At 42.3% G+C, this 16,956-nt stretch overlaps 1 protein-coding gene across 1 annotated transcript; it reads right to left on the bottom strand.

Annotated features, from left to right (window-relative positions):
* Positions 1–263: 263 nt before the first annotated feature.
* Positions 264–8,804, bottom strand: C1H3orf38 (chromosome 1 C3orf38 homolog). Its single transcript, XM_064468593.1, has 3 exons — positions 8,620–8,804; positions 6,212–6,432; positions 264–2,991 (listed from the first exon to the last, which is right to left on the bottom strand). Exons 1-3 carry the CDS (start codon positions 8,750–8,752, stop codon positions 2,416–2,418), a joined length of 930 nt encoding a protein of 309 aa, XP_064324663.1. The 5' UTR covers positions 8,753–8,804; the 3' UTR covers positions 264–2,415.
* Between the last annotated feature and the right edge of the window lie 8,152 nt (positions 8,805–16,956).

Below are 16,956 nucleotides of genomic sequence, written 5' to 3'. Positions count from 1 at the left end.
TCATCAGCCACCATCAACTGCTCAACTGCTGATATGGGCCGCTCCTTGGAAACTACAATTTGAAGTAGCCCTTAAGCACACACCGAAATCAGCTTCTGCAAAACTCAGGGTTTAGCAGCTAATGAGCACGGGCTAATCTATGCAGATTCTTAACGGCCTGATCAACAATGCAAGCGCAGCAACTGCACCAACAGGTCATCAGGTAAATCAGAGCACCCACTCACTCTGCAACAGAATAGGGATTTACACAGAGGTCACAAGACTGAAAATTTAACATTTTATTGCACACTTTGTGTAGGAGAACTGGAGGATTAAGAACAATTTCATTAGGTACCAGCCTTAGTAAAAAGCTGATTTACCACAACGCTTCTTGCATTCAGTATTTTGGAGTTATCAAGCATAAACACTGGGAATGTAAGAATTAGCAAAGACTGCTATTTGATCACTTGCTTAATCCCACAGAAATTCAGGTTGTCACCAAAAAAAAAAAAAAAAAAAGGCAAATTCTCTCTCATCTCTGTTCCTTAAGCTGACAGTAGCACCTCTGTGGCCAGCCTTCTTACAGAGCTAACCAGCCTGAAGGGTTTCTGACAATGAGTTAGTTTCCATCGGGATCAGTCCCCGCTCCCTTGTGTCACAGTTAGCCCAAGCCTCAACGGCGATACAAGCAGGAGGCCAGGAGAGGTACCTGAGCTGAGGATGGGGACCGCCCGCACCGCATCAGTTTAAAGCTGTAATGAAAACCACACCCTTAGTCACGCTTGCGTTTAACACTCTGACTAAAGTAATAGGTAGGCTGCCAGTTACCAAGTACAGTTCTGCAAAGGACAGAATACTTGGTTGAATTACAGACTGTCATACCCAACGCTGAATACCCATTTAGGCCTTCGGGTAGGCTTTTGTCCTCACCTGAAGAGGAATGCCATTCTCAACGCATATGAGGAAACTGCTTCTTCCAAATTCTCATTTCAGGTTGATTTTTATTTATTATACATCAGTAGCTGAAGAAGCCACAACTGTTTATTGGGAAAGAATGTTCCAACAGAGTATTTGATCTTTTGATTAGAAAAGAAATTATTTCAGAAATTTTTTAAGAGAACTTGAGATTTAGACTGTTCATAAAAATCAGTTCTGTGCATACCTGAATCTTCTTGAATCCCGTCACTAACCCATTATTTTACCATTTGTCATCTTTGACAAACATATCAAAATCAGAAGAACTGTTCCCATGTTATGGGGAATGTTTCCATTTTCACAACCTGTACTGCTGAAGCTACAAAATAAAAAAAAACTCAGAAACAATCCAAGCAAGCTGTGGAAAAAGAAGTTTTCATCTCATTTCACCTCTAATCCTTTATAAATTAAAAAAGTTTTTAAAAAATCAAGTTCTGCAATAGCAATAATTTCAGCTATTAAGCAGTAATTGGATTTATTTGATATCACCTGTCATTGTAACTGCCCAGTGTTAACAAATTGACTTCTAGTCAATGTAATAAAGCAGCTCAGAGTAGATAAAATTCTTATTTTGAGAAAACACACAAAAGTCACAACTGTTATATTAAAAACTCTGGTGTAAGTATATACAAAATAATTATCAAAGCAATTGGTTCACACAGTATTGCTGTAAGTCATGAAATCAACCACCTGGTCCAAGAGAGTCAGTGCTAGAAATGGATGCCTGGGCAGCCATCTCAAGTGTGTCTTCTCGGGGACACAGACAGAACAACAGAGTTTGCCTGTATTCATTACAAAGTTGGAACCACAAGGTAAAAGGAAAGGAAGCTACTAACCCCAAGAGAAAGAGACTTCAAGAATGCCAAACTCCCTGCATGGTCCCATTAAACTACTTCTATTGTTCAGTAACAGAACCACATTTAGAACATAACCAGCAGCATTCACATCACTTTGTTCCCTCCAAAAACTCCTAAAGCGGCAGAGGATTTTCTTGGGACTTAGATGTCCATTTAGACACTCACCGAACCCAATATTAAAAAAGCCAGAAGCAATGACTTCCTGTTACAACTCGGATAAGAGTCTGAACCTGTGACCTGAAGAGGAGCAACGTGCAGTTTGTGAACCCCACGTCACATAGTTCGTTGTATACTGCTGCCAACCCACATTTAAATGTAACCATGTTTTGTAACGAAGAAACAAGTAGTTTGTAAACTAACTCCATTCCTAACTACAGTACAAAATCTAAAGCAATACTTGGAAATATTTGTTAGCTCTGGAAAGGTGCCCACAAGTATCACCTGCATTAATAGTTCAGACCCTGTATCTCAGTTCGTCGTCCAGCAAATCTGACTCAAAAGAAGAGACAGCATCACACGGCTGCAACCATTTCAGTACCCAGCTATGCACTACAAGTGCTGTACGTTCCCCTCTCACCCAGTCACTCAGTTGTGAAAGAATTGCTCAGAATTTCTGAGGTTCAAACACAGTCAGTTCTTTCCCGTCATACAACTCTTGTAGTTGGATTGACTCGTATTTTATGGAGGGTTTTTCAATTTGCATCCCAGGCTCCAGAGCATTCTGTCCAACTATTTTAAGACTCAAAACTTTCACTTTCCAGGTGTTCTCCTTAACGGGACAGCTAACGAGTCCAAAAATTTGTTCAAAGATGCCCAAACAAGTGTTGTCTCTATGTACCGTGCCAGCCACTGCTACCAGTACTAACCCATGGTGAGACATGGCACATTTCAGTCCATTGGCATGCAGATTAGGGTTGAATAGAAGATATTCTTCTTTAACCAAGGAAAGCAGACGAAGGCTCACCATTTCTGCACCAACATATTCTTCCATGTTGTTTTCTAATGTGTTGTAACAGAACTTCATTCTGGCATCCTCCCAAAAATGCTGTGGTCCCCATCTTCCATCAGATTTTACTCCCAAGGGATGTTGAGAATTCAGGAGTTCAAAGAACCAGTGACAGAATTCTTTTCCTAGATCACGAATGTCATCTCGTGGTGCCTTCTGCCTCTCTCTCTGACTCTGCAATCAAGCACATTTTTTTTTCTTAGAACTACTTAGCCTTAACATGCAAGATTACCACTTATAAACAACATAAAATCATATAAATGCTTATTTTAAACATTCTAAGTCATCTTCAAGTGTTCTGAGACAGAGTCCCTGAAGAAAAATCACAAAGTAAAATCTCATTTATTTTTAAGATCATGATTATCTTATCATCCAGAGAATCAGAGTAGGTTCGTTGAATTACAATTAGAACAGTCCTTCCATTTTGTCTTGGTTTACAATTTATAAACAAAGTGGAAAATCCTGGTTCTGCTGAAAAGGGCAGGGGAAAGTTTTTAGAACAACTTTCATGAGACCAGGATTTTCACACGGAGAGTCAAAAGGAAAACTTGAAACTGCAAGAATTAACGTGTTCCAGAGCCTCTTCTACCAGATCTCGTGCCTGAATTTAGCCCTGTTTGGCAGTAAGACTGCCAAAAATCACCCAGAAGATGCTTGGTCACTTTTGTGAGTGATGTTTGTAGTCTTCACCATATTTCTAACAGGAAAAGAGTCCAAATCAAAGAAACAATAATTTATGTTACCTTTGCTCCTCCAAGATAGAGAAAAGTCTTGAGGAATCTCAGTAACTTTCTAATTGTACAACAGATCACTTAAAACAGTCTGAGACAATATGGCGTTGCGACAGGAGGGCCGCATGAATTTTCACATAGCAGCATAGACTTACTCGGGGAATAAGGGCAACTCCATTTAGCCTGTCATAAAATCCTTCCTTTAGACTGTCATAAAATCCTTTGTTCAACACTGAATCTGCTGAGAAAGTATTTTTAAGCAGTGAGACAAAGTGAACTTTGCTAGCAGACAGCCAAACCTTCAATGAATACTTCGGAAAAGCTCAAAGATTCTTGTCTAGATTCTTCAGAGAAGAATGGATCAGTGAAAAAAATCATGAAACTACTCAAAACACATCATCTACTAGTTGCCCACAGGTCATTCACAAGCCACTTTTTCCTGTGTTTTACAGAAAATGACACAGACACACACATTCTTGAAGTACATCTAAGACGTAGGAGGATAAGAAATACTTCAAAATAATATTTATGTTTAATGATGGGTTGCTGAGACTGACAACAGAGTGGAGGGTGTAAAATTTTGAAGCCAAATTCACAGTAAGTAGCAACAGCATGTTATTAAAACCATATCAGAAGAGGGTGACAAACCACTCCAAGTGCTGTATCACTAAATATGTACTGCAACAAAGTAAGCAGCAAGATTTTTTTAGACACTATTATGGGTTGGGCTAAGAAAAACAAAATTTATTCCTTGCAGTTGAATTCTTGGTATGTCTACAACTATGTGCAGAAGAATAGCAAAATCTAAGCACAAACATTTGGGAAGCAAGCTGCTTTGCAATGAGATATTTAAGACATGTTTTTAAGTTTACTATAAAAACACACTTGGTTTAGAGGACACTTCTTTCTAAAGGAAGTGCCACTGTAAAAGGCAACAATCAGATGCTCAAGTAACAGTCCTGTGAGCCTACTTAATTTGTACATAGGTAGTTTGTTTATCCTCTGCTTTCTCTTACAAAAGGTAGTATTTTTTACGTAAGAAAAATCATCCAAACTTTCTAATGTAAAGATACGTGACCTCCAACTGTAAGGTGATGTGTTTTTTGAACAAGAACTAAACGTACAGTTATTTTGTAGGGCTTCTCAGTATTTCTGACTTCACGGCAAGACTTTTAGAGGTAAATGAAATGTCAAGTTTGCTAACATTGAAGTCTAGTAGTATTAAGTATCAAGTAATTAAGTATGTAAAGTTTGGAGACTTCTATATAGAAATGCTGAATTTGTTTCACAATAAACTGTAATTAATTCTAATTCTGTTACATAGGTTCCTGTTACCCATTTTTTCAAAATGGTGAGGGCCACAAGAATTAAAGAGAAAACAAAGGCAAAAAAGACATATGTGATAAATAAATCAGTTGAACTTGTCATTCTTTGTGAATGGATTTAAGTACTTTAGAGAATTTCATTTACTTGCCTTCAATCATAAAACTTCGCTATGGGGTAATATCTGTGACATGTTCTTGCAAGAGCAAAATTTGTACTTTTTTTTTTCCCAAAGTATGCACACAAAAATATCGTTTTGAAAACAATTCTCAGTAAATAATAATTCTCATCAGCTAATCCCTGAGAAAAAGCTCAGTGCAATAGGTTATCAACAGCTACAGAGCTGTAACAGTCCAGCTGGTGGGGCTGTTGCCCATTCGGTCTCAGAAGCAGAACACCTGAAAGAGCAAGGTGGCTATTTAGAACCACATGGTAAAGATCCAAGACTAATAAAACACTTAAAGTTCATTACACCACGAGGATTTGCTAAACATCAAATTTTGATCTTCAAAATAACCTGTTACACTGTATTAAGTGTTACTAATATCGAGGGAAGAAAATTACACAGACCTGGCGCTGCTACAAACTTCACATTTCAACGATATAAGAATTCACTAAAATCCATTCTGCATGCTAACTGCAAGAGGTGAAAAGGAAAACAGCTTACAGACAGTGCTACTTTGATTGCACTGTCTCTAGAAGCAGATCAAGATGGACAAGATGGCCGTTTTCTCTCAGTCTGTCCCTCCCCTGCAACACTTTAGACCACAGTCTGACAGATGTTTTTGCCCTATTGACAGCATCTCTTTGCCCTGCTCTGGGAAGAACCGTACCGATGGTATTGCTAGTGGCTGGAGGATGGCTGGAAATCCCAGATCTGTACCAAAAGTTTAAGAATATTCACCACATTGAAAAAAGTGACAAGGGGCTATGCAGGGTTTCTGTACCACTAAGAGTTTTTAGTTGTCCTTGAATCCACATAATTATTTGTGAATACCCTATTTTAGCTAACAGTACAACTTAAAAATTAAAAGCATGCAGAACACCCCACACATTAGGGTTCAAACGCACTAATATACTTTGCAAGACAGAGCAGAAGACTGCTCTGCATGTGGTACGTTGGCACAGCCACCTTTAAATGATGTAATTTGGAAAAACAAAAAAAAAAACAAAAAAAAAAAAAAACAAAAAACAAAAACAAAAAAAAAGAATTAGAGATTTAGTACCTTCCTAAATGCAGGTGAAGAGCCACATTTTGGATGTACATTAGAACATTTACACTGGTTGTCCCGCAAAAGCAATGCTAAGCATCCTCAGGTCTTTCAGAAAGCAAGACTCACCTCTGTGCGTGGTTTTCTCTCCCCTGACTCTGACGCACGTGTTGTGAGCTGTGTTCTCCAGTACCGCTTTACACGATCAATGAGTAGGCATTTCTCAGAGGAAGGAGGCACTGGAATTCCTTGTGCTGCCAAATACTTAAAAATTGTTTCTCGATAGACTTTTCTGCGTTTCAAAAGTTCTTCTACACTTTGGCTGTAAACCAAGATGGCATGAATGGCTTCTGCAAGTAAAGAAATTTAGGTTAGCAGTTGCTTCACTCACGATTAACACCCAAACCTCTGTCATTTCTTAAACTCTTGACCAGCACCTCCAAACACAGTACAAGCAAGCGTAAATGAAATTCAAAGACTTAAAAGTTTGTTTGCAGGCTGAAATCTGACCTAATCATATTAAATATAGAAAATACCCAAAGACTTGGGAACATGTTTAAACAGTGGTGCTGTTTTTACTGAATACCTTGCTACCTTGCAATCCCTACTTCCAGTATCAATGACTGCTTGGAATTAGTATGTATAATTTGAGCTTGATGAAAAGGATGCAACTTTTCCTTCCAAATGAAGCTACCAATATTCGTTAAGTATTTTCAAGCTGTTTGGAAATTTCAAGTGCTTCAAGAAGTATAAAGGTTCTTGCACACAATGCCTTTCACCTGTATTTCATGAGATGCAGCTAGCCTTAACTTCAAAATAAGTTCATTTAGCATGAAATCATTTAGTGGTTCCTGCTTCGTGTCACCATACACCACCTTCACTTAGCAAAAACTGAACTTGGTTTCATTCTCCATTTGAAAAGCTCTGGGATATTTCAAAATAAGCCATCCACCTGTCTTCTTGGAAGCAAGATTACACAGAGAAAGAACCACCAGACAAATCTTTTGTGGTTCTTCTGAACATGCAACATGAATCTTAATTTCTGCATCAAATGGGTAGTTCATGTAATTCAGTCAGAGAACACATTTTTAATAATATGCAAGTTTTCAACTGTTTCCTGTGAACAGAAAAGTGACAGAAATGCAGAGAGATAATGAAGGTAATCCCTAATGCCTCATATGCTGAGCAAGAATTCTAGTACCAGAAGTCTGCAGTTTTTCAGACAACACAAAGTAGTCTGTGAAAATGAGGTTCCACATAGGCTCCAGAAAAGCAACAGAAATGGTATGACATTTGTTTTATTTCCACATTAATAAAATTACTACTCCCCAGTTTGTAAGAAAACACCATGCATCACAGCACAATGGCAGTGCATTGAAATGTAACAATACAAAAAAAAAAAAAATCAGCTACAAGGTTCCGTGCCAAAATTAGAAAACACGACAATCTGAAATTCACTTTTAAAGTAGTTGTGTTAGGCAGTTCTCACGCGAACTGATGCTGGGTACTTAACACATTACATTTAAACTTGCAGTTTTTATACAAGAGACTAATAGCTGAAGTAAAAAAAAAAAAAAAAAGAAATCATCTTTTAATCTAACCTACAACCACTGCAAAAAGTAGATAAAAAAAGGCAAGAACTACTACTACAGGCAGACCTTTTTAAGAAATGAGTTCGGCAAATCTTAACAGGTCTGAATGATATCACAGGAAACACATTCAAGGTTTTCAGATGAGGGTATTCCAGGGCAATGTGCGGAATGGCCTCAGGTAACTCACATACAAAATTAAAGTTTTATGAAACAAATCTCGACATCTACAAAGTGATGGGGGATGGTCACACACCTGAAAGTGCTCTGTTCTAAGATGAAATAAGTTCAACATTTATGTTTTACCCTTTCAAAACCTGAAAGCATGTTATTAATGCAAACAGCAAGATACACTCGGGTTCTAAATACGTTTTTAAACACTAACAGGGCAATAGCAGGGGCACAGCAGTGCTCACCGTGGGGAGGAGCAGGGAGGATGCTCTAAGAGAGAAGCAGTGCTTGACATCTGAAAATCTGCAAAAAGCCACTAGCAGCCGCACATTCCTTGGCCAAATCAAGCCCACACTCCCCGCAGCCAGACCCCGGTGCGGTTCGGATGTCGGCAGGCCCACGGGAGGAAGAGGCTCCCAGCAGCTACCCCCGAACGGGCCACAGCAGCACGCTCCGCCACGGCCCCGCGGCGGGGCGGGACGGGGCGCTGCCAGCTCTCCGGGGCGCCGAACATCCCCCCGGGCAGCTCCGGCCGCGCCCGCCTCCCCCAGCCCGCAGCGGGGGAGCAGGAACGGGCCCGCCGCCCCGCCCCCGCCTCCGCCCCCCACCCGCCCCCGCTGCCCCCGCGCTGCCGCCGGGCCCGCGGCCAAGCGGGGAAGGGGGAGCGGGGGCGGAACGGGTCGGGCTCCAGCGCCCCTGCCGCGGGGCTGGGCCGGGCCAGGCCGGGCCGGGGAGGCCGCCACAGCAGCGGGCCGTCCCGCCGCGGGCCCCGCGCACCTTGGCGGCTCTCCGGGTGCACCAAGCGGTTCGTGACGGTGTCCGTCAGCGCCATCAGCTCCTCGGTTTCCAGAAGCTCCAGGAGCTGCCGGCACCCGGCTTGCTCACGCTCGCTCAGGCCCAGCGACGCCATCGCCCGGCCCGGCCGCTTCCCCGACCAGAAGAGTTGCAAAAGCAACTTCCTGCGCGGCGCTCTAAGCAGTCCCCCGGTGCCGCCGCGCAGCGGCCTATAGGCGCCGGGTAGAAATGGTGGCTGACAGCGAGGCCCCGACAGGGACCGGGCGCCGCCGGCGGAAAGAGCGGCGACGCCGAGCTGCCGGCCTCTCCCCGGCGGCGGGAGGAGCTTCTCCGCACCGGCCGGGCACCCCGGCCCCGGCCTGCAGTTGGCCATGCAGAGCAAGTACCAGGCTGGGGAGGACCCAATAGCTGCAGCCCAGCCCATGGGTGGAGAAAAGCCACAAGAAAGTGAATTTAGATGCATACATTATATATATGAAGAGTTTATAACTAAGTGTCACCTTCCCCTTCCATCAGATCACGAAGTTGCCATGCTAATTTTATTCCCCCCTTCAGCCAGCACATCATGGCGACAAAGTGCTCCAGTGCATCTGCCTGCGTCCCCAGGCCCCTTGACTTCCCCTCCTGCTCACTTGCAAGCCCAGCAGAAAGTGGCTCTCCCACAGCTGTGCACTTACAACTGTGGTTTTTCATTGCTGACACAGAGCCAACGCCTCCCCCCTCAGTATTCCCAAGCAGCTCTCCAGGGTCACAGCCTGCTCAGGGATAGAGGCCTTACACAAAGCAGGCTCCCAAGAGGATCCAGCTGTGTGCAGCGGCTGCCGCCACACTCTGGGGAATAGCTCAGTGCTCCTGCTGAGGTCAGGCACATGCTCTCCATGGAGACAGCCTGTGGAAGTCTGTTGATAGGCCTCAAGTTGTGGTAACATCCACAGTGGTGACTTCAGCTGGGCAGATCTGTGTCTGTCATAGGGCAGCCATATATATGTCTGATATACCACATACCGCATGAGATCCAAAGACTCCCTTTGGATATCTGAGATGCAGCACTGGGGCCTCGAGTAAGTTTTCCATTTGTGACTGAGGGGGCTGTTGGTCACCTTGGGAACTAATGCCAAGCAAGTTCCATGTGTCCACAAGAGTGGGAAATCTGACAGCACAGCACCTGCCTACGAAAATGAAGTTCTATAAGCCAAAGTTGCTTTTCACAGAATCACAGAATGGTAGGGGTTGGAAGGGACCTCTGGAGATCATCTTGTCCAACCCTCCTGCTTGTGCAGGTACACCCAGAGCAGGGGGCACAGAAACACATCCAGGTGGGCTTTGAATATCTCCAGGGAAGGAGACTCCACACCCTCCCTGGGCAGCCTGTGCCCCTGCTCTGTCACCCTCAAAGGAAAGAAGTTTTTCCTCATATTCAGGTGGAACTTCCTGTGTTCCAGCTTGTGCACATTGCCCCTTGTCCTGTCATTGGGCAGCACTGATGGCAGTGGTGGTGCAAGTTGCAAGTTGCCTCACCACTGAGGGCACCCATCCTCTTCGTGCCCACCCTTTAGATATTTATAAGCATTTATAAGATTCCCCCTCAGTTTCCTCCAGGCTAAACAAACCCAGGTCTCTCAGCCTGTCCTCAGAAGAGAGATATTCCTGTCCCCTGATCATCTTTGTAGCTCTCTGCTGGACTCTCTCCGGTAGAGTTCCCTGTCTTTCTTGAACTGGGGAGCCCAGAACTAGATGCAGCACTCCAGGTGTGGCTTCGCTAGGGCAGAGTAGAGGGGGAGGATAACCTCCCTCGACCTGCTGGCCACCCTCCTTTTAATGCACCCCAGGATACCGTTGGCCTTCTTGCCACAGGAGCACAATGTTGGCTCATGGTCAATCTGCTGTCCACCAGCACTCCCAGGTCCTTCTCAGCACAGCTGCCTTCCAGCAGGTCAGCCCCCAGCCTGTCCTGGTGCATGGGGTTGTTCCTCCCCAGGTGCAGTACCCTACACTTTTGCTGAATTTCATGAGGTTCCCCTCAGCCCAGCTCTCCAGCCTGTCCAGGTCGGTCTCACTGGATGGCAGCACAAACTTCTGGCTTATCAGCCACTCCTCCCAGCTTGGTATCATCAGTGAACCTGCTGAGGGTACACTTTGTCCCTTCGTCCAGGTCATTGATGAATATATTAAACAGGACTGGACCCAGCACAGACCCCTGGGGAACACCACTAGTTATGGGCCTCCAACCAGACTCTGCGTTGTTGATCATGACTCTGAGCTCTGTTGTTCAGCCAGTTCTCAACCCACCTCACTGTCCACTCATCTAACCCACACTTCCTAAGCTTACCTATGAGGATGTTACGTGAGACAGTGCCAAAAGCCTTGCTGAAGTCGAGGTAAACGACATCCACTGCGCTCCCTTCATCTACCCAGCCAGTCATGCCATCATAGAAGGCTATCAGGTTGGTCAAGCATGATCTCTACTGCATGTGAGGCTTGAACCTTGTGCTGTTTCTCCACTTGGCAGTATTTTCTCAGTCAAGGGTAGAATAACCAGTGATGGTCACTTTATGGGTTAGGAAGAAGAAAGAAAAAGGAGGAAAGATGAACAAAAAATGAAAAAGACGACGGCAGAAGATTCAGTTGGCCTGAGGACCATAAGCTACATGAGAGCTGGTGCTGAGAAAAATATAGGTGCAACGAGTCCTCTACCTTACTGTGGCAGAAAAAGCAGGCACTCTTATCAAACCCATGCTTTAATATGGGTAGTATAAGGAGGCCACCTTTTGGTGCTAAAGTTGCCTGTGGTTTCAAAAACAGGAAGACCTAGATTCTGTAAGGATACACAGACCGTCACTTGAAGACAGGAGTTAAAATTACTGGTGATGCTTTTGTGCCAGGAGGTGACATAACAACTGAATACTTCTTTATGGTAGGCTCTGTTCTGATCTGTAGTAACAAATGCCTGCCTTCAAGATCTCGTAAACCTAAACCAGAACATCTACACGAACACAGAACATATCCCTACCCACCGTGTTATGCATTTGTTTTAGATGATTGTTTCCTCTTTGAGGTCTAAAAAGTTGTCCATGCAGATCTCCCAGGTTCATCAGAAGGAAAACCAACACACATACAGTAATAGATATTCTCTTGAGCTACAGCAACAAATGTAAAAAAAGCCCAGAAACAGCTGAACTAATTTTACTCATGAATTTTAAGTTTAACTTTCAGATAAAAATTCAGTCCTATAGCATCTGGAAAGATTCAACACAATAATGCTTACTGTCTGCTATGCCAAATTTCCCCTCATGTATATACTGATTTAGTATTCTTTATGCAGTTAGAGCAGCGAGCAACAGCCTCTATTGACAAGATCAGCCTCACGTATAACATACACGGCCTTGCCATACAGCTATTACACATTCTGTAAGACCAGTTACTTGCACACTCTTCATCTAAATGAAAGACCTCCCACCGCTATATGCAATGCAGAATTCTGCATATCCATATGAGGGTTCACAAAGCAAAACTGGTTCATCTAAGATGGGACAACCTACATGCCACCAAGGTAATTTTGCTGCTGAAATCTTGAATTTCTTAAAATTAATCCTGCAGGCTTAAAATTAGAAAAATGCATCTGAGAAATATAAATGACCTTTCCATCATCTTGCTTATATTTCAATAAACCTATTTAGATTTGCAGACTTCAGGGGAAAAATATCTAACTGAATATTCTAGAATTCAGGGGGGGAAAAAACCAAGATGCCATTTTAAAAAATTAGATTGTTTTCAGATGTTTGCTGCTGTGTTCTCGGTTTTGTTTTGGTTGGGGGTTTTTTTTGGGTTGTTTTTTTTTTTGAGAGGCTGCATTAGAATGTTCACATTCCCACTAATCCTGAGAGAAGTGCATTGTCATCACAGAGACTGAAGAGCCTCTTTAATGTTCAGAACTTATTTTTTTCCTTTCTTCTTTTAAACGAAGGCCAGCACTATTAGTAGGATTATAACTATACCTTCTGAGTGCTTCCCTTTGGAGGTGATGGTGGGAAAAGGCAAAAATCTCAGAAATAGCTTTTATTTTTTTTGTTTCCCCATAACTCAGAATTCCCTATAGAGTTTTTATTCAAACCTTCAAAATTGGCTTTGATCACTGTCAAGGAATGTAACCTGGGATTCCTAAAGTGGACGGAACAGGAAAATTATTAGGCTATATAAACAAAAGGTGAATAGAACTCTTGTAACATTAAGCTGCAGTCATAATTCAAGGAGTCACTCACTACAAGTGACCCTCTACTCCATCCTGTACCCCCTACCCTATTTAGGATTTTATTTACTGCAAATTATATCCCTAAAATTCTTCTAATATCTATGAGCACAGTGCAGAAGTCAGGCACTGAGGCAAAGTACTGGATATAATGATACTGATACATAGGCATATAGCTTCAAGCATGCTAGATACTGCTCTAAGTCGCCCAGGCAATGCTCTGACACCAGCAAGACAGCACAAACTATATTTGAGGTTATTTGGATTGGCAGGAACTGAACTGAAACACCACTTAACAGACTTTTTTTTTTCCCCTTCCTTTGAAAGCTAAGCAAAATAAATGAGAAATTACTGACTGCAACACAAGCAAACACAGATATAAATCTTACAGTCATCTGTAGAAGTAGCTGTTTTATAGGTGGGCACAGTCATAAACTCTTAATAACTTAAGGATATTTACATGCATACTTAAATGACGCTGGCCACTGCATTAACTCATTTTACCACTGCTATCCACTAAATTTTCCAACAAGTCAGCTTATATAGCGTTGATTATGCTGATTGATGAAGGCAACATGTACGGCCTGAAAGAATATATTATAAAAATGGACAAAAGTAGCTAGCTACCATATGAAGCATATTAACTGTACTCCCGTTCAGTTTTTATTTCATAACCTTGAATTGGTATTTTATACTTCCTACCTGCCATCAATATTGTTGCATTTTTTCTTACACATTTCTAAGAATCAGAAAAAAGTCGTTCCCAATATGACCTTTTCAACTTTCAGCATACAAAATTCAAGTACTTTAAGTCATCTGTATACCAAACAGCCTCAAAGTTGGCATTTGTCTTAAACTTATGTAGACTACTTCAGGCACCCTTGAGCGCCTCTTTGGTCTGTCCAGCCACTTCTAATCGTTAGGTGCTTTGTTCATCCAGGCACCCCAACCTCCCCTTGGGCTCAAAGCTCAGTATTTACTCTGCACAATCCCGCTGTTTAACGCTTGACACCAAGCTTCTCCTGGCCTGCTCGCCAGCCACAGAAACCTGTTGTGAAGTGGGCCACCGATGAGAACACTTACAATGCTGCACGAGGCTACCAACTTAGAGAATGGTTCCACGGAGAAATTGTTACTTCTGCCTGAGATGTTAGCACGTCAAAGGAATTAAAACAAAATCCAGGGTATAAGAGTTTACATTTTGTACGTTAATATATTTTGCAACTAATTTATCAAATAGCTTATATATACACATTGCCATTTTGATAAATGTTTTGCCTGCAGCATGCATATGCCATAGTACCAGAGATCTGAGAACGCTTACCCTTATGCCCAAACTTAGTAACTTCCTTATGCAAACAGCTTATCAAAATTCTGCAAAGTGGAAAATAAAAGCAAGTTTGCAAAGTTGCACAAACAAACAAAAAAACCCCAAAAAACAAACAACAAAACCCCCACCATTCAAATTTTTGCAGAGACAATCAAAATCTGCAGTCAAAGAACATCAAGAATTTACAGGACTGCAAAGAGTATTTGCAATGGAACTAAGTGTCACACCAGAGGTTACTGTCTCTATTAGCAGCATTATCAGAAACAAACACAAGCTCATTAATAGCAAAACCCAAGGCTCAGCTCTATGCACTGGTGCCAGCCAATCTTCCGAAGAGGTTTAGCCCAGTGTTTGGTACTTGTAATGCAGGGCCGCTGGAGAACTTTAACAATTTTATGATGGAGAAAGGACAAACCGGTAGAGGCAGAGGTATCTTAAAACTGCTGCATCCAGACCTGTTTGCGGCCCCACGTTTGGGATTCAAGCCCTACACGATAGCTTCAGAGGGGTTACGTTAACCTCCCCTGCGTTTTGAAGCCATTGCCCCCCAGGGGTAAACACCATACAAGCCATTAAAATGAACGTCGGCCTGCTGATTTCTTTAAACACCGCGCACAACTTTTCCTTGCAAGCTTTATTCCGCCCAACCCCTACCACCTCCGCCTCTGCCCTGCCAGCCTTATGCTGTTCTCCACACGCATGTCAAAAGCCACTACCCGAGCCCTCCATTACCGGGTCAGAAATGTCACAGGTCTGCCCTGCCCGGAGAATGGGGGCGATCACCGAGCAGTTTCCTATTTCCCCTTGTGTTCTGGTCATTTCCCTTTACCGGGGAGCGTATCACCTGACCCATGCAGGATGCCTGTACGTTACATCGGTACATGCACCAGTTCCAAAGTCTGGTTCCCCGTGCCCGTGGCTGACTATTTAAATAAATGATCTTAAAGTTGCCCGTGCTTTGAAGGTGGTTAGAGCCAGTCAAACCCAAGGAGTGGATTGCTGGGCACCTGAGGTTCAAATGCTGATGGAAGCTTTTTCTGCAGTAGGTATGTTCTTCACGCGTCTCAGACTAGCGACCAAAAAAGCTATTCCTCTCCCTCACACACAGCCACGCTTCTCTCTTCAGCAGTTATCTATTTGTAAAGAATCTGTACTACTACTGTGACTTTTTGAAGACTTATTTAACTAAGAGGTCCCAAGTTTACCAGAGCAGGTAGTTAATTAGCTAGAAGGAAGAAAAAGGGGAGGGGAAAAAAAAAAAAAAAGGAGAGACAGGAGTTCTGTCTTAATATCCTTGGTAATCCTGGGTATTGTTGGGTATAGTTGAATAGTCTAGCCAGATCCAGATAACCACATGCCTGGAACATCAAGACCCAGCAGCTTTACACAGGTGCTGTGCAACATTCATACACCAAACATAACACAGTAACTACAAACATTGCAGCAGTATTTTCAGAGCGATTCCCCAAAAGACAAGATAAATTTCTATCAACAACAAAGACAATGTTTTATTGAACAAATCTATGTACAGTACAAAAAAGTTTTTAAAATGAAACACTACTGTTGATTTATTGCAGTTTGATGGCTCAGTTTTAATTTGTACTCTTATATAAAATGCAAAGTAAAATAATTTAACATTCAACAAGGAAGCACAAATCTCCTTTCTTGCTGAACCTGTAACAGCTTTTACAAATTAACAGAGTCCCAAAATGCATACACTGCATTTAATCAGAAAGGTGTTATACAGTACCAAATAAATTAAGAAAATAGTAACACTACCACCCCCTTTGAGTCTTTTGTCCATACAACTGGTGTTAAACAAGAAATGAGTACAGCTGAACCTTCAATGTGATATTAAAATCACAAAGTTTAATGTTATAAATTATCCAAACTATACAATTTATATAGTTTTAATGAATATGGCTAAATAACCAAAGTACCAGTGACCTTTCCCCACAGATATGACCACTTTCAACCTACTTTCAGTATTTCTTTCTTTTGTGAAAGGCGCCTACCAAGCGGCAACTCTTTTGACAGTTAGAACCTACATGACCTTTACAGTGAACTGCGATCAGGTTAGAGTAGACAGTCTTAAAAGGAAAGTCTAAGTCCAAGTTACAGCCACCTGGAGGAACATTACCAGCAGTGAAATGCACAAACTGATCCAACAGAGCTCCTAAGCTCATGTGTAACTTCAGGCAGCTTTAAGATATTTGCATGCGCACATTACACGTGTACTTCAGTATTTATTGAATCAAAATGATACATCTGGAAGAAGTACTTCCAATTGCATCATACAATGCTTAAAGCCTGGGGAAAAAAACCCTTCAATTCTAGATTTGGAACCTTTTTCAGCCCTAGAAGTTGCAGGCCTAGTATAGGGTAACGTGCAACATACTAAAGAATCCTTAAAAAGCACGTAGCATTATCCCCCATACATTTTTTTTTGCTACTACACAAGTATTTTCTGCTCTTAATTGAAGTTGCTTAATACTGCAACTATCCAGAATAGCAACAGGAATCAAAGTAGTTTAAAGAAAATGCAATATCTTTTGAAGTAAAAATCATTATTTGAAGCCAAAATGTTACCACCCACTTGCTACTTGCAGCCAATTTCGCATATTTGTGATAGGTGTGAGGTCATGCTAATGTTCACCTATGTCAGAATTCAGCTTTCCAGTTCTCCAAAGTGTATATACCGAACACATGGGATAAACAAATGGTGGTGTCCAAGAAAAGCGTC

This window comes from Phalacrocorax carbo, chromosome 1 (genome assembly GCF_963921805.1).
Source record: "Phalacrocorax carbo chromosome 1, bPhaCar2.1, whole genome shotgun sequence".
Classification (NCBI taxonomy): Eukaryota; Metazoa; Chordata; class Aves; order Suliformes; family Phalacrocoracidae; genus Phalacrocorax; species Phalacrocorax carbo.
This window is presented reverse-complemented; position numbering and strand designations above follow the sequence as displayed.